Source organism: Taudactylus pleione, unplaced genomic scaffold (genome assembly GCF_031769625.1).
Source record: "Taudactylus pleione unplaced genomic scaffold, aTauple2 ptg000478l, whole genome shotgun sequence".
In the NCBI taxonomy this organism is placed as follows: Eukaryota; Metazoa; Chordata; class Amphibia; order Anura; family Myobatrachidae; genus Taudactylus; species Taudactylus pleione.
Genome location: NW_028284880.1, coordinates 3,576,815 through 3,598,974, shown reverse-complemented (window position 1 = coordinate 3,598,974; position 22,160 = coordinate 3,576,815). Strand labels below are relative to the sequence as shown.

At 49.1% G+C, this 22,160-nt stretch overlaps 1 protein-coding gene across 1 annotated transcript in view; it reads right to left on the bottom strand.

Annotated features, from left to right (window-relative positions):
• Positions 1-2,993: 2,993 nt before the first annotated feature.
• CTSC (cathepsin C) overlaps positions 2,994-22,160 on the bottom strand; it is a 34,733-nt gene continuing 15,566 nt past the window's right edge. Inside the window, exons 3-7 of the mRNA XM_088449046.1 lie at positions 21,849-22,012; positions 20,159-20,314; positions 7,007-7,119; positions 5,823-5,954; positions 2,994-4,302 (exon numbers count right to left, since the gene is read on the bottom strand). Of these exons, the coding sequence (XP_088305172.1) occupies positions 3,800-4,302; positions 5,823-5,954; positions 7,007-7,119; positions 20,159-20,314; positions 21,849-22,012 (1,068 nt within the window). The 3' untranslated portion in view covers positions 2,994-3,799. The remainder of the gene's footprint in view (positions 4,303-5,822; positions 5,955-7,006; positions 7,120-20,158; positions 20,315-21,848; positions 22,013-22,160) is intronic.

The window sequence follows — 22,160 nt, the reverse complement described above, 5'->3', positions numbered from 1 at the left end:
AAAGGTTGCATCGAGGTAGCTGGATGACTATGCTAAGAGATACGAGTGGGCGGCACAAACACGTGGTCCATCTAGGAGTGGCACTGCAGTGGCAGACAGGATGGCAGTTTGAAAAACTAGGCCCCAAACTGTACATAATGCAAAGAAAAAAAAAGAGGTGCAAGATGGAATTGTCCTTGGGCCCTCCCACCCACCCTTATGTTGTATAAACAGGACATGCACACTTTAACAAACCAAACATTTCAGCGCCAGGGTCTACCACACGACTGTGGCTGAAATGATTTGTTCGATTGGGCCCCCACAAAACAAGCTGGCAATTAATCTGTCCCTGCACAAACTGGCTCTACGGAGGCAAGATGTCATCCTCATCCTCCTCATCCACCGATGAGGATGAGGGGGGTGGGGGGGGGGGGCGGGGCAACTCAGGTAAAATAGAGCCAGTTTGTACAGGAACCTCCAAATTGTTTATTTTTCCTGCCAGTACAGGTACGGACTGTCTGACATGCCTACTTGGATGCTGTCACCGATGTAATCCTTTAACAGACAGACGCATGCTTGTCGCTGCTGCTTTGAGGATGCAAGTGCGGCTACAGCCCACACAATTCACATAGACAGAAAAAAAAAAAAAGAAGAATATTTTTATTGTTTGTGGAGCGCACTTTGAGGGTGTCACCACCCTTTAACAGACGCACGCTTGTCGCTGCTGCTTTGAGGATGCAGGTGGAATCTAGATGGGATTTGGAACCGGGGACACACTACCTCCATCAATTGTCTAAATCCCACTGCACTAATGGTGGATACCGGACACACGTCTAACACCAACATAGCAGTCAAGGCCTCAGTTATACGTTTTGCTTCAGGATGACTGCTGTCGTACTTAATCCTCCTCGCTAGGGACTGTTGGAGGGTCAATTGTTTAGTAAAAGTAGTGATGTTCCTACTTCCTCTCTGGGATGATGAACAACGCCCAGCAGCAGCACTAGGAGGAAGTGGTTCTTGATCTTTCCCTATTTTATTTTTATCGGAGAAAGTTTGGTCCTCCATTTATGTTATATTGATATATACGTGCGGCTAAAGCGCACACAAACACAGAAAATATTTTTTTATTTTTGCTAGAGAGTAGTGCACTTTGTGGGTTACACCACCCTTTAAGAAATGAGCCAGCCGGCTCTTTACTTATGGGACACAGGCGCACGCTTGGCGCTGCTCCTTTGTTGATGCACGTGCAGCCACAGTGCACACAATTCACAAACACAGAAAATATATATTATTTTGGTTTGGAGTGTACTTTGGGGGTTACAGAACCCTTTAACGTTCAAGCCAGCCGGCCCTTTACTTATGATACAGGCGCACGCGTGGCACTACTTTGTTGATGCACATGCGGCTACTGCGCACACAATTCACAAACACAGAAAATATATTATTTTTTTTAAGCACTTGGGGGGAGCACCCCTGATGGACAGAGTACCCCCTGGACAACACTACAGCACCCCTTTAGGACTGGGACACTGCACAGGACTTTGGAGTGGACACAGCCCCTATGGAGAACTGACTGCACAACACAGTCCAGCCAGCCCCTATGGACTTTGAAGTAGTGGACAACATCTGCCCTGCCTTAACTCCCACCCTCCCTCTTCACTGTCCACAGCCGAGTGAGAAAATGTCACCGACGCAGGTACCTTATATAGGATCCAAAACCCGCGAGACCCGGAAGGCGGGATGATGACGTTTTGCCTCGATTTCAGATCCGAGTCAGGCGGGAAAAGTCGAGCCTGCCTCGGATCGGGGGGGCTGATTTCAGAAATCCGAACCCGCTCACCCCTACTATATATCAAAATGTACGTCAACCAAAAATATCACAAGCCCATTGCAGTCTGCATGGCATTCACTGTCCATAGTCATTTTGCAGCACATGCCTGGTCTGTGGCATACAGCTGTGTCCACCACACACATCTAACCTCCTTGCGTGTTAAACAGGCCTTTTAGTTGCGCCATGTTGTAGCAAGACTCTGTAGGGCCGAGCATCTTTTCCCCTTAAAAAGGTCTTACCTGCAAAGCTATGTAACTGGGACGTACAAACTGCTTCTGCTGATTAAAATATGCAGCATGCCTATATAGTGTGTGACTGCAGCTATATCTGCGTGCAAAAAGCTACATTAGTGTCAGCGGCTGTGACACTAACGTAGCATTTTGCATGCAGATACAGCCGCAGTTGCACACAGAATACAGGTAATGCCGCATAACCTATTAATTAGCAGTAGCTGCTCGTGCTATTCGCATCGCTTTGCAAATAAGACGTATTTTAAAGGGAAAGTCGATCACATGTTGTGTATTGCAACTTGTAGTGCACGGAGGATAGATGTATGTGAACACATCTGTAGCTAAAATATAAAAGTAAGAAAGGAGACCACTAGGTTATGAGAGGCTGGGAACTATTACAATAGGTACAACGGTATGCAATCGTGAAGCTGACTGCCTAAATACCGGCAGCTGGCTTCCCGACTGTCATATCCCGGCAAGGGTGAAATGCCGGGCATCTAGATGTAGACGCCCGGCATTACCCCCGACGCTGGGATGCCGCGAGCGGACAGTCGCGGGGGGGGGGGGTGGGGGGAGGGTTAGGTTTAGGGCTCCCGGGGGGGGGACTTAGGGTTTGGCACCCCCCCCGGGAGGGTTATGCTAGGGGGAGGGAGGGTTAGGCACCCCTGGGGGGGGGGTGGATTAGGTGTAGGCAGCGGGGAAGGGGGTGGTTAGGGTTAGGCACCCCTAAGGAGGGTTAGGTTAGTAGATACTCACCTATCCACGATCGGGATTTCCAGCGCTGTCGGGCTTCCGCTGCCGGGATCTCTGCTGATGTCGGGCTGCCGGGAATCGAACCTATTTCATACCAATTCCAGTACAACAAACAACTTTCCAAAGCACAAGTATTGCTTTGGTGCTTTCCTGTGGAATATAATTTTACTTTGACTTATAAAATAAGGAATCTCAACAAATTGGCACAGAAGCAAATCTTTATTTAGCTTTAATATAAAAAAAAACCTGTTTCTTTTAAAAAAAATCCCTGATTACATCACAATAAGGCACAAAAACCCTTTATGTCCAAGTGTACATGTATGAAGCAAGCAGTAATATTCCAATTAATCATGTAAGGTGCATTACCTTACTATAACCTTTACAGCCAGAAACAAACTTACTAATGCTGGGCATACACTATACAATGATCTGTCAGGTAACTGGCTGGTTGGAATGAAAACCTGGTAATGTAGGGGAACAAATGACAGTCGATCAAATAGTTTTAAACACTGGAAAAAACAAACAATTGTTCAAATTACCATTTTTGTCTGTTTTCCAGTGTTTTAGCAAAGTGTCTATTGTCATTTGCTCCCATACATTACCAGGTTTTTATTTCAACCAGCCAGATTGGATGGATAATTGTATAGTATATGCCCAGCATAAAAGAGTTTCATAACGACACTTGTAAACCAGTCTGGATGGGCAGCCCTCATAGTAGGCTCTTTCCCACAGAACACTTTCTTCTTTCCCAGAAGACATTAAATAACACTTCTCTTTCCTTTTCATAACAGTGAAAATGGCAGAAGTGTTATCACCTATGGTGACCAGACTATTTTAATCATTACGATCAGCCTTAAACCAATGAAAGCAAATGCAGCCGCCACGGGTTTTAAGCAGAATTTATCCATTGCCACCGCACAGCCTCAGGTACGGTTACACAAATCATTTGGCAATTTAAATTTCCAGCATTAAGCCATATCCATCTATTCACAGTATTACTGAGATTTTAGAGTTTGGGAATAGGTACTGCAGACACTGCTATACTTTCAATTGCGCACTCATTGTTGCCCCTGCGTATTCTGAAGAAGCCATCTTCTCCCCAGGAGTCACCCCAACTGTTTTTCACGATCCAGTACTTTTCCCCTGTTTTTGAGTCCTTTCCGTACCCCACCAGGAGAACGGCGTGGTTGGTTAGCTGGAATGGGTTAAACTTATCCTGCAACCCAGTGTGGTGGTAGATCCCTCCCCCGTAACTCATGAAGTCGTCATAGACTTCAAAAGAGATCGCCAAAGGGCCACCGAGAATCAGTTCAAGTTTCATGTAGGCCTCATTGCAGCTGCCATAGAACCCTCCCACATAGTGGTATTCGGAGGTATAGTACTTATAATAGTCCTTTTTAAGAGTGCAGGCCTCGACCTCGCCAGTGTACGGAATTTCGGCCTCTTCCACGATGCCAAAATCTTGAGCGTATTTGCCAGCAATAAGGTAAGGGAAACCCCCATCGCAACCTGGAACGACAAGACATTGAGCCCACGAATTACACAACATTCCACACAGCTGTACTCTACCACCAATTCCAGGTTAGGAATATCAGCCTCTCCCCTATGCAGGTAGAGCAGATTCTATTGCAGCAAATAGGCTCATTCTAAGGGTTAAGGGAGATATCATGCGAGAGCAGACTCCTGCAATTATGTCTAGCTTGGGATTGGTAGGGATTGTCAAAGACATACACTAGCACTAGGGATGGGCAGGGCTCATTCTTAGCACTTTAGGTGTATATGTTGAGGAGGAGTCCCACTCATTCTCAGCAGCGCATGAGTCCAAAGAGGGAAATCATTCTTACCAGGTGGCAGAATTACATTATGCCCCGAGGGGTCTGGCGTTCATTACACTGCACTACAGAGAACAGTGCAGGCCCAGGGGAATGAGGGCGGCAGGGGGTACCACATCTCCACCATCCTGCAGCACCTTTATTTAGAAGAGGGAAGTTAATGCCCAGGACTCATGCATCCTGGCCCCAATAAACTTAGGGTTGCTCTCTGTTTAGAAGTAGGTGGTCTACTTTTTAAAATACTATTCACTTTCTTGTAATTGAAAAAAACAAAACAAAAAAAAAAAAACCTTGTCAACTTTGTGTAGAATTACTTTGCATTATCATAAAACAACATTAGTCACGTGGCCAAGTCTTCTGAGAGACCAGTTCAAATTTGCGTGGGTTCTGCATAAACAATTGGCTGATACTGATGTTCAAGTGTAATGAATGGAGGCTTGAAATAGATTGAAAAAGGGAAAGATTTTTACATACAATCGATTGCAGATTGCTGCTATCAATTGCTGATGTATGGGGGCCTTTATACGCTTTCTAGTGCGAGATCTGTAAAGTAACAGTCCGCACATAAATTGCACGGGAGTTCCGTCAGTCAGGCTCAGTTTTCAAAACAAAACACGAACTCAGACACTGGCTAAAGAAAATGCTAAAATACAGCAATAAGTCACCACCTGTGACCAATTTGCAGCAAATTCTGCATTTACAAACGTTGCATGTTTGCCACTGCAAGCAATCTACTGCCTATATGTAGTCTGCGCTCGCCCTGATGGTGTGTGCCGTGTCAACCTTACTACACAAATGTCTTTTTTGGAGGGGGCACCTGTCTACGTGACTGGCAGAAGAGCACCAAGCTCCTTCTTCCCTGCACAGGAGAATGGTGCCTACTTCTTGCTGGATCAAGTTTGATGCTGTACTCGGCAACAGCACAGAGCCAAAGCTTGCCGTGCACGGTTCGTATGGCAGGCTGGATGTAAGGCTGCCCCAACAGCCTTCTATAGTAATAAGACTGAGGGCGGCTAGTGAGGGATGAGAACACTTCTCTCAGCTCCTACACTATTACCCAAAGCTCTGTTCCCTCCCCCTCAATATGGATGAAGAAAAAAGCACAATACAATCCCTCCCTGTACTAGGAGCCTAATTTGTTGAACTGTAAAAGGCAGATTTATTTCCAAAAACCCTATAAAGAATTTAGGTCGTTACCTTGAGAGTAATTACTGCAGGACACGACTTGCTGAGGGCTCAGTATAGGAGTCTGGCGACGGCCGGTCAGGATTCTAATTCTAGCCTCCAGCATTCCCATTGTAGCAAAGGAGTAGCAGCTCCCACAGCTCCCTAAAATAAAACACAAGTGTAAACACCCTTCAGATTTTTCTCTACGCAACGTTTATTACCACGATGACCTCTCTATAGAGTATTACCGACTAGACAGCAAGATAACCCAGTATTTACTGAGGATAAGAAACCCATGTACAAGACCCAGACACGTGGAACACAGAGGCTCCCATTTATCAACAATGCATGACCCCCTTTAGCGCTCACTAAAAGGAGTTATGCCACCCTATATGGATTTAACAAACAGCGGTATTTCTAAGATTACCGCCGTTTGTCAAGCATCGCTCTCACCATCTTTTAGATGGCGAGAGCGATGCAGCCCCCATTGCAGGCAAAAATGGAGATCCAAAGGTGCATATCAGACTTAAAGCATTCAGGGTATTGCCGGGTCCGTGTCATGCACATGCGCAGACTGACCGTCGCACATATGTACAACACAGGACCCCCGTCACTGGCAGGGTTAGGGTGCCAGCAACCCAGTGGAGGACTTCGCAGAACCTCGCTGGAGGGGTAAGTATTGGTAAATACCAGTTTATTATCCGCTTGCATCAGTGATAAACGAAAACTTGCGCTGGTGTTTTCCATCACTAATAAATGGGGGCCAGAATATGCTCACATAGCTATCCAAGTGGTCCAGGCTGTGGGCGACCACTCTGAAAACTGACCTTGCAACAGAACTAGTCTCCCCCCCCCACCTCCCCATTTGTTTTCAGCAAATTCCGATGCAATGCTCATCTAAGAGCCCAGTAGTTTCAGCCTTGGGTAACAGGATCTGTTTAACCCATTTGAGCTTTACTTCAGTTAACTAGAAAGGATGGGACAGCAATAAGGATCATTCGACCCTACCAGGAGAGCAGATGGTATACCGTGGAAGCCATACAGCAGAAAGTGCCCTAATTGGGTCCATGCTGTCACACTGGGCACTGACAATACTGGATTTAAAACGAACACAAGTGGCACAATATCAGTTTTGTTTTTTCAGTCTACACGATGTGTATGGTGGGTTCTTTTGCCGCAGATATGAACATGTGTTCTGCAATGCCATACAGTACCTTGATTTCTAACAGGGCTGACAAAGTTGGCTCCCTGCATGTTTCTCCAATCCCAAGCTTCAGGGAGAGCTTGATATTTCTCATCGGTCGGCATTGGGGCTGGTGGTGGGATGCTGGGAGAGAGGATAGTTATAACGTTACATTCCATGCATGAGCCTCAATAACAATTCCAAGCAACCTAATGCAGAGTAGCTATAGGACATCTAAGAGGAGGCTGGTAGAATCTAACAGCCACATTACCATGGATTGGATATCTCTTATAAGAAATGGAATCTGTAGCTAGAACTAGGAGATTATGGAACTCACCCATGGACTTATCGAATAGTCAACTGGGAGGTCTGTAAGGAATTTTTTACTTGTGATAAAAACACACGCGATCCATTAAGGCAAGCTTTTAATAAACCATCCTGTCAACTTCACAAGACTATCGGGCATGTGCATCAAACTTTCTGAAGAGGACCAGTGAAGTTGCCCTTAGGAACCAGTCAGCTTCTCTATTTTATAGGATAAAATATGTAAGTGATGGCTAAAACCCAATTAGCTGCTATGGGTAACTTAATCTGTCCTCTTTAGGTTTGACACATCTCCCACCATGTAACAGTTACTGGTAAATCGACACTTGTGTAGAGAGGATGAGTGCATCTGGTCACATGGTCGACAGCTACAAAGTTGCCATCCTCACAATGTCGCCATTCTCAGAACGCGGACAGTTACGGTTAGGTGCTTCCAAGACAGTTAGGGATAAAATATCACTCAGACGCCCGCGTCAGAAGTGCTGGTCCCATGGCGGCTGGGCCACAAGGGATGTCAGATCGCCATTCTATCATGTCACCCATGTAGAGAAGATTAATGCTGACATGATCATAGTTGTTATGCCAAGCATACATACCACACCCGGAGAGGGGGGGGTATCTATGTGCAACAGGTGGCTGGACTTATAGGTGCCAAGTATCACTGCAGGACACAAGACAAGAGTTGTATCTCTGCAATACAGGTCTGCTAATAGGGGTCTTTTGCTACAGCATACAGCTAGTATGCAGTATATTCAACATATAGCTGGTAAGGTCGTCATGGAGGAATGACAATTTTGCCATGTGGACTTTTGAATAACTTAATAGCTTCACTGTATAAAATGGGGAGCAGACTAGTTAACGCCTGTCCTCGATTATTGCCAATTGTTACGGAGTAGCAGAGAAAATGAGTTATGGTATAGCATTCTTTTGTTAACTTTTTTCCCCCCTGAGGTCATAGGGTCCACAGAACTACCTTGGGGAATGCAGTTGGAGCAATCCAATGCACCCAACAGCTACAGCTTTGGAGCTCCCAGCATGCACTGGTCCGCCTCCCTAAATACCCCTCCCTCAGCCACAGGCATTCAGTTTGTAAACAAGCCTAACTGCAAGATGGAAAGTGGAGAAGTACAATGTACACAGGAAACTCAAAATACAAAGAGGGAATCTGATACAAAAAGGCAAAAGAACAGATTCCAACTGGAGCCAGGTGCATCAGGGTGGGTGCCCTGTGGACCTCGAAGTTAAAAAAGGTATGTTATACCTTAACTTATTTTCTTCTTCAGGGTCCACAAGAAATATCTTGGGGACATCCTAAAGCAGTTCCCTTAAGGGTGGGGACGCTCCTGTGCAGAGAGGAGAATCCGCAGTCCAGAGGAAGCATCCTGGGAGGCAAAAGTATCATATGCATAGAATTTGATAAAAGGTATGGACGGAAGACCAAGTGGCTGCCTTGCACAGCTATTCAGCCAAGGCACCATATCTAACCACCCATGATGCTCCCACAGACCGAGTAGAATGTGCTGTCACCTTGTTAGGGACAGGGAGACCAGCCTGTGTATAGACTTGAGAAATAGTCATATGAAGCTAGCGAGCCAAAGTTTGTTTGCTGGCCAGACTAGTTTGTGAAATCCATATAACAGACTCCGATTTCTTAATGGAGTTGGCACGATCCACGTAAATACGAAGTGCTCGAACCACATCCAGGAAAGCTTCACCTGTAGACCGGTCTGAAGACTGAAAGGCCGGGACTAAAATTTCCTCATTTATATGAAAAAACGGGAAACAACCTTCAGAAGGTAGCCTGCCTTAGTACGGAGGACAGCTCTATTTTGATGAAAAATCAAATATGGAGAACGACATGACAGTGCTGCAAAGTCAAACTCTGCGAGCTGAAGAAAGTAGAAAAAGTGTTTTCGTTGTCAGCCATCACAAGTCCACCATATCCAAGGGTTCAAAGGGACGCATACCTGGAGATCTTGTGGTTCTGAAGTGATGCCCATTCTCCAGCATGTATGTCCTGGCGACTTAGAAAGTCAGCATCCCAGTTCAGTACACCTGGGATGAATATTGCTGAGATTGCTGGAAGATGGCATTCTGCCCACAGCAGAATTTCTGCCACTTCCTTCATGGCAGCCAGACTGTGTGCCTCCTTGATGATCGATTTAGGCCACTGCTGTCGCATTGTCGGCTGAACCTGGACAGGCCTGCCCTGTGCCAGTATGAGCGCTCTGTGCACTGCACAAAGCTCCAAGATATTTATTGGTAGGAAACTTTCCTGAACCATCCTTCCCTGAAAGGTGTGGTGACCTGTCACCGCTCCCCATCCTTGCAGACTTGCATCTGTGGTGAGAAGTACCCAAACCGGTACCCATAACGGACGGCATTCATTTAAATGAGTAGTCTCCAGCCACCAAGCGAGGGAGAGCCGAACCTCTGGCAAGATGAGAATCATCTGAGACTTTATATGATGATACTGACCATCCCAGCTAGGATCCATTGTTGCAGGGACCTGGAGTGAAACTGGGCAAAGGTCACCATGTCGAATGTGGATACCACAGAGCCCAGCACCTGCACTGCCAAGTGTACCGACACTGTTTGCATGCAGAGAAGACTACACACACGAGACTGTAGTGCCACAATCTTGTCTTCTGTTAGAAGAATCCTCTGTCCCAGAAAGTCCAGCAATACCCCCAAGTGCAACATCTGCCGAGTTGGAGAAAGATTACTTTTTCCAATAGATTACCCAGCCGTGCTCTTGTAAGCAGACAATAGTCATCTACAGGTTACATTGCAACATCTCCAAATATGGCAGTATCCCAACTGCCTGAGACTAGCAGTCATGACTGCCATTATCTTGGTAAATACCCGAGGGGCTGTGGCTAGACTGAAGGGTAGAGCCTAAAATTGGTAATGTTGCTGATCCATCGCCAATCTCAGAAAGCCTTGGTGGGGTTTGTGCAATTGTATCATGCAGATATGCATCTTGTATGTCCAGGGATAGTACAAAATCTCCAGGCTCCATCGCCAGCATAATTGACCGTAGGGTTTCCATATGGAATTTGGGCACCCTGATGAATCTGTTGAGATTTCAGTTTCAGGATAGGGCGATGCAACCAATTTGGTTTTTGAATAAAAAAAATTTAAATAACCCCTTCCTTGTTGCATCACAGGGACGGGGACTATGACTCCTGACATCAGGAGGGCCCCAATAGACTCCCCGTAGGCCGAAGCTCTGACCAGGTCTAAAGACAGGCTTGTACCAACAAACCTCTGAGAGGGATGCCTCAGGAACATTATGGCGTAGCCATGAGACCAGCTCTCAGACCCAGGCATCCGTAGTAGTCTGATGCCAGGCCTGGGTGAACTGTAGAAGTAAGCTTCCAACCCTGCTATCCACCTTCCCCTAGGCCCGCCCCATCAGACAGTACGCTTACTGTCTGGCCTGGAAGCAGGAAGTTTGGTTGACAAAGATTTCTTGGCCTGCGGCTTCCTGTGGGAATGACAGTCTCCAACCTGTGAGCGAAAGGATAGCTGACTGCCTAAATTTAGAGGTAGTCGTGCATGGCAATGCAGCAGACTCCGGTGTTGGCCAAAGAAGTCTATTTTGTGATCCAGCTCTGCTCCAAACAGTACCTTCCCTGCAAAAGGCAACGATTCGACCGCCTTCTTGGACCCTGCATCCGCCTTCCAGGTCTTCAGCCAAAGGGAACTTCGGGCTGCAACAGAGTTTGCCGAGACCCTAGAAGCCAAGAAACCTGCGTCAATATCCACTTCCCCCACATACATAGCTGCTTCTCACATTTGACTGAGAAGAGACTTGTTCTCTGGTTGCATCGGGCATAGTATCTTCCAGAGATTTTGTCCAATCTTCCATACCAGACAACTGTAGCCTGGCTACCCAGGCTACAGCCATAGCTGGTCTGGTAATTGCTCCAGATAATGAAAAATATGAGATATGGTAAGAACTTACCCTTGTTATCTCTATTTCTACGAAGTCCATAGGGTTCCACAGGATACCTTGGGGTATAGGTGTGACGTCAGTCGCTGGGCACCATAGAGTTAAGCTTTTCAGCCTCCCAGGATGCACTAGGGTCCCCCTCCTATACCCCGCCCCCGAGCCAAGGCACCTCAGTTAGTTATCAAGCCATAGGCCGGAGGAGGAGAAGGAAGAGAAAAAAAATCTGGCCACATACAAGAATCACATTCTCACCAGAGGGAGACGGAAAACCGGTGACCAGAGCAAAGCCCATCTGCAGTACAGGTGCGACAGGGCGGGAGTCCTGTGGAACCCTATGGACTTCGTAGAAATAGAGATAACAAGGGTAAGTTCTTACCATATCTCATATTTTCTACTTCAGGGTCCATAGGGTATCCACAGGATACCTTGGGGATGTCCCAAAGCAGTATCCTTTAAGGGTGGGGACGCTCCTGTGCAGAAAGGAGAATCCGCCGCCCGAAGGAAGCATCCTGAGAGGCGAAGGTGTCAAACCTGTAATACCTCACGAAGGTATGGACAGAAGACCACGTAGCAGCCTTGCAGATCTAAACTGCCGAGGCACCACGTCAAGCTGCCCACGAAGGACCCACAGACCTAGTGGAATGAGCCTTCAGAGAAGGAGGGACCGGTAGGCCTTCATGAAGATAAGCTTCAGAAATAGCCATACGGATCCAGGCTGCCAAAGTTTGCTTTGAAGCAGGCCAACCCTTTTTACGGAAGCCATAGAGGACAAACAAAGCGTCCGACTTCCTAAACGAAGAAGTGCGGTCAACATAAGTCCTTAAGGCCCGCACAACATCCAAAGAGGCCTCACCCAGGGAAAGACCTGGTGAGTTAAAGGCCGGAACAACTATTTCCTCGTTAACATGAAACTGGGAAACAACTTTGGGAAGAAACTCGGGCCGAGTGCGGAGCACTGCCCTGTTCCCATGAAAAACCAAGAAAGGGGGTCTACAAGAAAGAGCCCCCAACTCAGAAACACGTCTGGCCGAAGCAATGGCCAGAAGGAAAACAGTCTTAGCTGTTAGCCATTTAAGATCCACTGATCCAGTGGTTCAAACGGCGGTCCTTGGAGAGCCCTCAGGACCACAGCCAAATCCCAAGGCGCCACAGGTGGAACAAAGGGCGGCTGGATGCGAAGAACACCCTGCATAAAGGTGCGCACATCCGGGATTGTAGCAATCCTACGGTGAAACCAGACAGATAGGGCCGAAACCTGTACCTTCAAAGAAGCAAGGCGAAGCCCATGATCTAGTCCCGCTTGCAGGAAGGCGAGAATCCGAGACAGACGAAACTCCCGCGGTGCATAACCTCTCGGTCGACACCACTGGAAGAACGTATGCCACACGCGATGGTATATCCTCGCGGAAGACGGTTTCCGAGCTCGAAACATGGTACGCACCACAGAGCTGGAAAACCCCCGGGACCTCAGCATGGCCGTCTCAACAGCCACGCTGTCAAAGACAGCCGAGTCAGGTCCGGGTGAAGGCAAGGACCCCGAGACAGAAGGTCCGGTCGTAGCGGCAACCGCAGAGGACTGTCCACGGACAGACCACGAAGGTCTGAGAACCAGTGCAGTCTGGGCCACGCGGGAGCTATCAACAGGAGCGTCCCTCCTTCCTGTTTGAATTTCCGGATTACCCGTGGAAGAAGGGAGACCGGAGGGAACAGGTATGCGAACCGGAACGTCCACCGACGGACAGAGCATCCACCAGAGACGCCCCTTCGTCTCTTGTGCGAGACCCGTACACCGGCAACTTGTTGTTGTGCCGGGACGCCATGAGGTCGATTTCTGGAAGACCCCACCTGTCCACCAGTAGTTGAAAAACGTCCGGGTGCAGGGACCATTCCCCCGGATGAACGTCCTGGCGACTTAGAAAGTCCGCCTCCCAATTTAGCACTGCCGGGATGAAGACCGCTGATATGGCCGGAAGATTGCGCTCCGCCCAAACCAGGATCCGAGAGACCTCTACGAGAGCCGCCCGACTGCGAGTTCCTCCTTGCCTGTTTATGTAGGCCACGGTGGTAGCGTTGTCCGACTGGACCTGCACCGGGCGACCCTGGAGAAACCGCTGTGCCTGCTGGAGAGCATTGAACACCGCACGGAGTTCCAAGATATTTATTGGAAGCTCCGCTTCTGTCGGCGTCCACCTGCCCTGGAACAAGTGTGGACCCGAAACTGCTCCCCAGCCCCGAAGACAGGCGTCCGTTGTCAACAGGACCCAATTTGGAACCCAGAACGGACGTCCCTTGTTGAGGTGGGTCGTCTGTAACCACCACGCAAGGGACAGGCGAACCTCCGGGGTGAGCACAATCGTCTGGGACTTCAGAGACTGAGGCAGCCCGTTCCACTTGGACAGGATCAGGTGCTGCAGAGGTCTGGAGTGAAACTGGGCGTATTCCACCATGTCGAACACCGACACCATGGAGCCCAGTAACCTCATCGCCGAGTGTAAGGACACCCGGCAGCTGTGCAGACAACTGCGCACCCTTGACTGTAAAGCAGAGATCTTGTCCTCCGTCACGAAGATCCTTTGCTGTCCCGAGTCCAATAAGGCTCCAAGATGCAGAATCCTCCGAGACGGGATTAGAGTGGACTTCTGCCAGTTGATTAGCCAGCCGTGCCGTTGCAGCAGTGCAATGGTCAGGTCCAAGTGGCGTAACAGGAGCTCTGGAGATCCTGCCACCAATAACAGGTCGTCCAAATATGGCAACATGCGGACTCCCTGCAGCCGCAGAGAAGCCGCCATAACCGCCATCACCTTGGTGAAAACACATGGTGCTGTTGCCAGGCCAAAAGGTAACGCCCGAAACTGGAAGTGGTCGCTGCGGATTGCAAACCTGAGGAACTGTTGATGGCGCAAAAGAATAGGGACATGCAGGTAAGCGTCCTGTATGTCCAATGACACCAAGTAGTCCCCAGGTTCCAGCGCCAGAATGATGGACCGTAGGGTCTCCATCCGAAACTTCGGGACCCGCAAAGACTTGTTGAGTGCTTTGAGGTTGAGAATCGGACGATATGACCCATTGGGTTTCTGTACCAAAAATAGATTTGAATAGAAACCCTGGCCCCTCTGGGAGAATGGAACAGGCACTATAACTCGAGCCTGGAGCATAGTGTGCAATACCTTCCGCAGCTCCGTAGCCTTGTTCCGGTCTGATGGTAGACCCGTGGTGAAGAAGCGAGCCGGGGGTCTGTGCCGGAAGGAGAGGGCGTATCCGTGGGAAACCACCTCCAGAACCCAAGTGTCTGTCGTAGTGGTCGACCAACACTGGGCGAACTGTAGCAGGCGGCCTCCCACCCTGGGATCCCCCAAAGGGAGGCCCGGACCGTCAGGCCGCAGGCTTGTCATCTGGCTTGGGGGCCGGACGTCTGGTACTCCATGCCTGCTTCCGGGGCTTGACCGATTTCTTAGGGCCAGCCTGTCGAGGAAACGACTGTGGTTTGGGCCTGCCCTGGGCCCTAGATGACCGAAAGGACGATGGTCCAGAACCAGAAGGAGCAGCGGCCGACGGGAGACAAGCCGATTTGGCTGCCGCCAGCATGGCCACAATCTTATCCAGATCCGGACCGAAGAGAACTTCTCCGGTAAACGGCAACGCTTCCAGACCTTTCTTGGAATCTGCGTCCGCCTTCCAGGATCGCAGCCACAAGGTGCGACGAGCAGCTACCGCTGCTGAAGAAATTCTAGACACCAACCGCCTCGTTGATGTAGGTGGCCGAATCACGGAGATTGCCAATCAACTCTGCCTGTTCGGCCGGACAGTCGGATTCAAAAGAAGCCTCTAATGAATCCGCCCAGCGCTCCATCGCTCTGGCAACCCAGCAAATGGCCATAGCCGGCCGTGCTGCCCCCCCTGCAAGGGAATAAGCGGACTTCAGGCAGATTTCTACCTTGCGGTCCGTAGCATCCTTAAGGGAGGACATGGATGGCATCGGCAATGTGGCACTACGGACAAGACGGGTCACGTGAGAATCCACCTGTGGAGGGGATTCCCACTTAGCAAAATAATTATCCGCGAACGGATAAGCCACCGCCAGGCGTCTCCGCGGCTGGTATCTTTTGCCAGGTTGTTTCCACGCCTCCTCTAAATGGTCCACCAACTGACCCGAAAGAGGAAAGACTGTGGCATCGCCCTTCACATCTTTGAAAAAGGCATACTTAGATTTAGCCGCTGGGGGAACTTCGTCCTCAATCACCAAGGCTGTGCGGACCGCCCGAATAGGTCCAGGAATATATACTTTGGACTTCGCATCAGCGTCCTTAGTATGGAGAGGTTCCTGATGGTAAGGATCCAGAATCTCCCCATCATCAGACGTCCCTTAGTCATCCTCATAAGGAGCGGACAGAGACACCACCGGCCTTTTATGAGGCCGCATCACAGACTCCCCTTGCAACACATCCGACAAGTGCTGTACAGAACTCGTCAGGGAGTTAACCCACGCTGGCTCCTGAGAACCCGGGAGCGGGGAAATAGGGAGACTGTGGGGTACCACCAATTGTCGTGGGAACCCCTGCATGGGTGACGACACCACAGACTGCTGGGACAAACCCATCGGAGTAAACACGGGCTGCGGAGCTAACTGGCCCACTAAGGCTGTTAACGCCTGAGCGAAACAAGCCCAGGGCAGCTCCTGTACCGGTGCTGTAACCGTAATAGGCCGCGCCATGGACAAACACTGCCGGCAAAGGCCCTCCGCGCTACCCTCCCCCTCCGTTAACGGTACTTTGCACGTGGTACACTGTAGCCGGAGGGGAAAATCACTTTCAGACATGATGGCACCACGTATGTGACCTCTCTCACCAATTAAGTATTAAATAGGCGAGAGACCACCCTGCAGCACCGCACCACAAGGGCTTTAGCAGAAAGAACAGGGACAGTAATAAAGCTGACAGTTTAGAGAAGAAAAGTTACAGGCAGCGCTAGCACAGTCACATACAATGCAGAGAAAACAATTCCTGCACTAACAGCGCTGATCACTCAACTACACAGACACAGGGCCTGGTAGGACACAGCGCTGCATACACAGACCTGAGCCACAGCGGAGGAGAGGTATGCGGGGGGACCCAGACCACGATGCTTCCGTCCAGCGCTTCCAGCAGCTTCACCATGCGTTCTGGAGATGGCCGCCGAGGAGCAGAGAGGAGGCTGGCCTGGGGGAGGAGCGCTGCCACAGGACCAGTCGGCAGCATGCAGAGAGGGCTGTGTGCAGCGGGGGAGGCGCCGGCTGTGAGACAGGGAAGGCGCGCTCCCCTGGCATGCATTTAACCCCTGGGACGCCGCAGCGCTACCGCTCTGCTGCGGTCCGCTGTCCCAGGGGGTAGTGGAAAGCGCAGGTTGGTCGCCTGGCTCCACGCTGCAGCCAGTCCCCAGGGAGCCCCCTGCCTGGGGACTTAGGACCATGTGACCAGCGGGGACCCACTGCGGGACCCCGCTGCTTACCTTTGTCCCCCTTGGATCCGGCCATGGTCCGGAACATCTGGGGTCACCGCTAGCTGTGACCCCAGATGCTCACCAGCATCCCCGGATCGGTACCGGCGTTCTGGTACCGGCGAGGGTGTAGGGAAGACAGCATGGACGTCAGGACTGACTGTCCATGCTGTACATCCAGATGTGCAGCCACAGCTGCACTGAAGAAAGCTTCAGGGGCTCTTCTAGCCCCCCACTCCGACAGGTGCACCCGACGCCGGCCGGGAACCAAACTAAACTGAGGTGCCTTGGCTCGGGGGCGGGGTATAGGAGGGGGACCCTAGTGCATCCTGGGAGGCTGAAAAGCTTAACTCTATGGTGCCCAGCGACTGACGTCACACCTATACCCCAAGGTATCCTGTGGATACCCTATGGACCCTGAAGTAGAAACATTGATTTTAAATAATTGTCAAGCTTTCCATCTGTAACCACTTTCGAAGAGGATGCTACAGGAATGGGTAACGTAGCGCTCCTGATCAATCTTGTAACATGAGCATCTATCGTCGGGGGGACGACATCCCATTTGTTACACTCACCAAGTGCAAATGGGTATCAAGAGGTTATATTGCATCAGACATGAGATTCGTCAGTTGCGCAGACTGAGGGAAATAATCCTTAACCATCTTCTGACGTCCAAGACCGGAGCCTTGGATGTCAGTGAAACCTCCTCTTCCTCTATACTGAGGACAGCTCTAACCACCCTCACCAGAGGGGACATCCACAAGGGACTGATTGTCTTCCACTGAGTAATATAGTAAACCAGACACAGGAATCCAAAGTTTGCGCCTCGGCGAGGAGCAGCCGGGGTAGCGCCCATCTCCTCTAGGCTGCGATTTTGACGGCAGTGTACACTGACCTCACAGGAGCAAGATGTCAACTAGTGCACCCTACCACCCGTCCCTGGCAACAGACGATATGGTCCCGGCCACCTTAGTGAGGACACGTTACACGAGGCCTTCACCCACAGCCGCCTCCGATATGTCTACACCAGAGGCCAGGACTGCCACGCATGATTCCTCGTGAGGAATCACTTACCTGACATCTCCGTGATCAGACTGCAGTCTGGACCTCAGCAAAAGCCGCTGCTAAGCCATGCCAAAAACCTCAGGGCATATAGTGGCACTGGTGTTTCGGCAGAGGTAGGAGTCACGGTACAGGTCATTATTGGCACCTGGTACCACTAAACTCTGAAGTTCAAAAACGAAGGTAAATCATAACATAACAAAAAGCTTGGGATGCCTAGGCAGTCCCCGCTGTATAACAGGTGCGACTGGTCTTGCCACGCCCCACACAAAAAACCTGAAAGCCTGTGGCTGAGGGCGGGGTATATAGGGAGGACCAGTGCATGCTGGGAGCTCCAAAGCTGTAGCTGTTTGGTGCATAAGGTCACTCCAACTACATTCCCCAAAGCAGTTCCTGTGAACCCTGAAGAAACTGGGTGTAGTTACCAATATACACAGATGTACAAAGTAAACATTAGCATCCAGCTATTAACTTGTCAAAGTCAAGAGATCAATTTAATCATTGCCAAGTAGCGGTTTTAACCATGGATATTTAAAAACAGCATTAACTACAAATCCTGTAGTGTTTTCCATTATTGTCGCTTTAAATCCCACGGCCACAAATGTTGCTTAGCAAATATACCTCTTGTTGAGCCATCACGGTTGAGACCAGAAGTTCTGTACAAGAGTTTGCTGTCCAACTGGACAAAATTAAAGTACTCATGTTAAACATTTTTCCAACCACTTGTTACCACACCACAACGTTAAGAATTTTGTTTAGGTCACCAACACACATTTGGGGTAGCGGTAAAGAAACTCCTGAGAATGTGTTTTATAAAAGGGGTTACATCCCCTAGTGTAGTGGTTCTCAAACTTGGTCCTCAGGACCCCACACAGGTCACATTTTCCAGGTCACCCAGCAGGTGCACAGGTGTATTCATTACTCACTGACATTTTAAAAGTTCCAAAAGTGGAGCTAATTATTTTACTTGTGATTCTGTGAGGATACCTGGAAAAAATGTACTGTTTGGGGTCCTGAGGACAGAGTTTGAGAACCTGTGCCCTAGTCACATCACTAATAAGCTGCTTATTTGTACACATTAAGGGCCTGCGTTGGACGGATCCACGGCCACATTAGCCTACTTACTGCCTTATGTTAACACAAGGTTCCGTGTAGACTAAAAATCTGTTTGTCTGCATGTCGCTGCCTATCGCGCCCACTATTCTTACGTCCACTGTCATGACAGTCTTAAGATCTGGACTTGCTCCCTATGCTGAGCGCAAAAGATCAGTCTGAAATAGGGGCCCCCTGGCATTCCCACCAGACCAAAGAGATACATGTGCCGACATGGGTCAACGCCTAGAAATTCCCATAACACGCAGTGTGCTCCGCTGACATACAGATTTATCTGTACGCACTAGCGAACTTTGCATATACTTGATCTAGCGAACGTGCAGAAGCCAATTTCTCTTGTTAAAATGCACAGTAACGTTCCTGCTAGACTGTTTAGCTGGGCGCCACTCCCCGGACTGCTTTCAACTGGGTAGAATGTGCCCTGCTGTTGTAGTGGGGGTCCACTAAAACAACTTGCCAGGTGCCGTCCCCACCCGCGGGTGGGATAAATAGCTGTTAAAAAAGATGCATGCGTCCGGGATCTATTCAGAGACAGAGCAGCCTGGGGGCTGCCCGGTATGTCTAAGTACCGGGCACGCCCCCAAGAGTGATGGAGAGGGGGTGTGTCTTTAAGACACTCCCCTTTTCTCGTGGCCAGGCCCCCTTTCAGGCATGCACGGAGAAGTGCCCCTTTCTAGAGTGACCACTACATAGTATGCTGAAATCCACAAGACCCGTGCACATTATGATTTTAGTCACTCAGAATCAGACTCTAGGACACCCCACACAAACAATGTGACATTAAACTTAGCAGAAGACTAAAGTTATATGTTCTAGCTTTTTGCAGTCACTAGACTAAAGTTTCAACAGGTAAAGTTATTGTCTACCAAACCTGACTTGTAGCAATTGTTTTAGATCTAGTTGCTCCACAACCAAATTCTGTGCTTTTCAGGATTGCAGCCATATAATTTGCATCTTGCTCTTGAACTAGTTTATATTAGGGATGTGCAGGCTCGGATAGGTTTGAGAGTGCACGTGGAGTTCGGATTTTTCCCTCAAAAAAAAAAAAAAAAACGGAACTCAGAACGAGGCAAAACGTCATCTTGGACGGACGAACATCATCATTCCTGGACTTTTGTGCAAGATGACGTTTTGCCTCGTTCTGAGTTCCGTTTTTTTTTGGAGGGAAAAATCCGAACTCCACGTGCACTCTCGAACCTACCCGAGCCTGCACATCCCTAGTTTATATAGTTGTAAATAAAAATATATAAATACTTTGGAATTCTAGATTTACGACCACCGGCTCGTCGGAGGTGGTCCTCCATGGTCATGCCTTCATATTCAGGGTAAGCTTTCGCAGTCCAAGATTTCTGAACAGAGTTTATTAGTTCTATAAAGCCTGGGTTGTGCCTGTAAGGTACGCTGGAGAGCCTGAAAGACAATTACATATTGTTATTACTCAACTCACAAGTTGTATGGTGCGTACACACTGGGCGATTAAAGTGGACGACTGAACGATAACGATATCGTTATCGTTCAGTCGTCCACTTTATCGTCCATTTTTAACACAAAAAAGATGAACGATGACGACGACGCGCGTTCCCGCGGGTCGTTCGTCATCCTCGTTCATCGGGCTGACATGCAGGCCAACCTGACGACCTCGTCAGGTTGCTGCATGTCAGGGAATGGGTGAGAGCCCGGCGCTGAACGATATCGCTAATGATATCGTTCAGCGGCTGTGCTCAATGTCATGAACGACATTGAGCACAGCCTGCCGGGGACACACTAGACGATATCGCTCAGGGAGCATATCGTCTAGTGTGTATGCACCTTAAGAGTCTTTTGTAGAAAGGATCTTTAGTATACATTAGGTATTGTGGTCTAATGCTCAGAACATCATTGTCAGAACAATGCAGTGTAATTTATGCCAGCCAGGTGTAAATAAAACCTATACATCACAAGGTTAATGCAGTGTCTGTAGTATACACTAAGGTAAAGCGCACAAGTATTGTATAAAACATGTTGTGATGAAATCACACGTCATGCAAATTGCACAGATATTAGTCACCTGGATTATGTTCCCGCCCCTGCCATTTCTTAAAATACTCAACACAAAGCAATATATGCTGGCAAAGTGCTTTTCTTTGACACAAGACGACAAACATCGCTAGCACCAGGCATCTTGTTCACCCGAAAAGGCGTCTTAGTCGCAAAATGACTATGACGCACCAGGAGACTGCACAGATTCATTTGTATATCTGTGTGCGACTGAGTCTGAACCTGTATACAAAGTGTTACAATGCAGCGTCCGCTGTTTTCCATGCCAGCTCCGTTGTGCTTCATACACAAACTCAGGGTCTCATTCAGACAAGCTCGCAAGACGGGTCGATGTTGGGCTCTGCGCACGCGCAGTGGCCGCACTGCACGTGCGCAAGCCCCGGAGCAAGAGAAATTCTCTCGCCCCGGGGATCACTACAAAAGGAGCGGCTGTCGATGGTGATCGACAGCTCGCCCCGTTTTGTAGGTGTGGCGGGGGGGTGGCTGCACAAACTGAGGCGTTCCCAAACGAACGCCTGCCGTTTGTGGGCGGCCCCACTGACATCACCAGTGATGTCAGTGGGAGAGCTTCCGGCTTTACATTTGATATGCAGCCTTCTGTAAAGCTGTTAAGAGGAGAAGTTAAGAAGTCGCCCACAGCAACCAATCAGCTCCAAGCTATTTTATTAACCATTAATACCAGCTAGAAGCTAATTGGTTGCCATGGGAACTTTTTTTTTTTTTGAAGACTTAACACCTCTACCCCAAGAAAAATGTGCCATGAGGAAATTGTGGAATGCTGCTAGCACGCAGCTCCCCGATAGTTCGTTTTATGAATTACAGGCCTACTTCAAGTTCCCATTTTTGGCAAGAGAGCACAAGGAAAGACAACTACAGACGAGCCAGGAGGGGCCCTACAGCAACTCACCATCCTTTTTCCTTTGGGAAAGGCGCCGGATTCACTTTTTCACCTGAAGAGGTTGAAACTTTCTTCCCCACAAAACAAGCCCAGTTACGGCCCAACACGTCGTGCACCCAGCCGGGAAACGTATCGTGGCAGAAGCTGGTGACATTTTGGCCATGTTGCTCATACTGGAGGTATATATTAAGAAAAAAAAGTGAAAATGCATGAGAACCAAAAAAATAAAGTGGGATCCATCAAGCCTCAGAGACCAGTACAGAGTAATGCCTCCTCTTCTTTACCCCTCTGTCTTCTGTATGGGTAGTCTTGCGCATCATA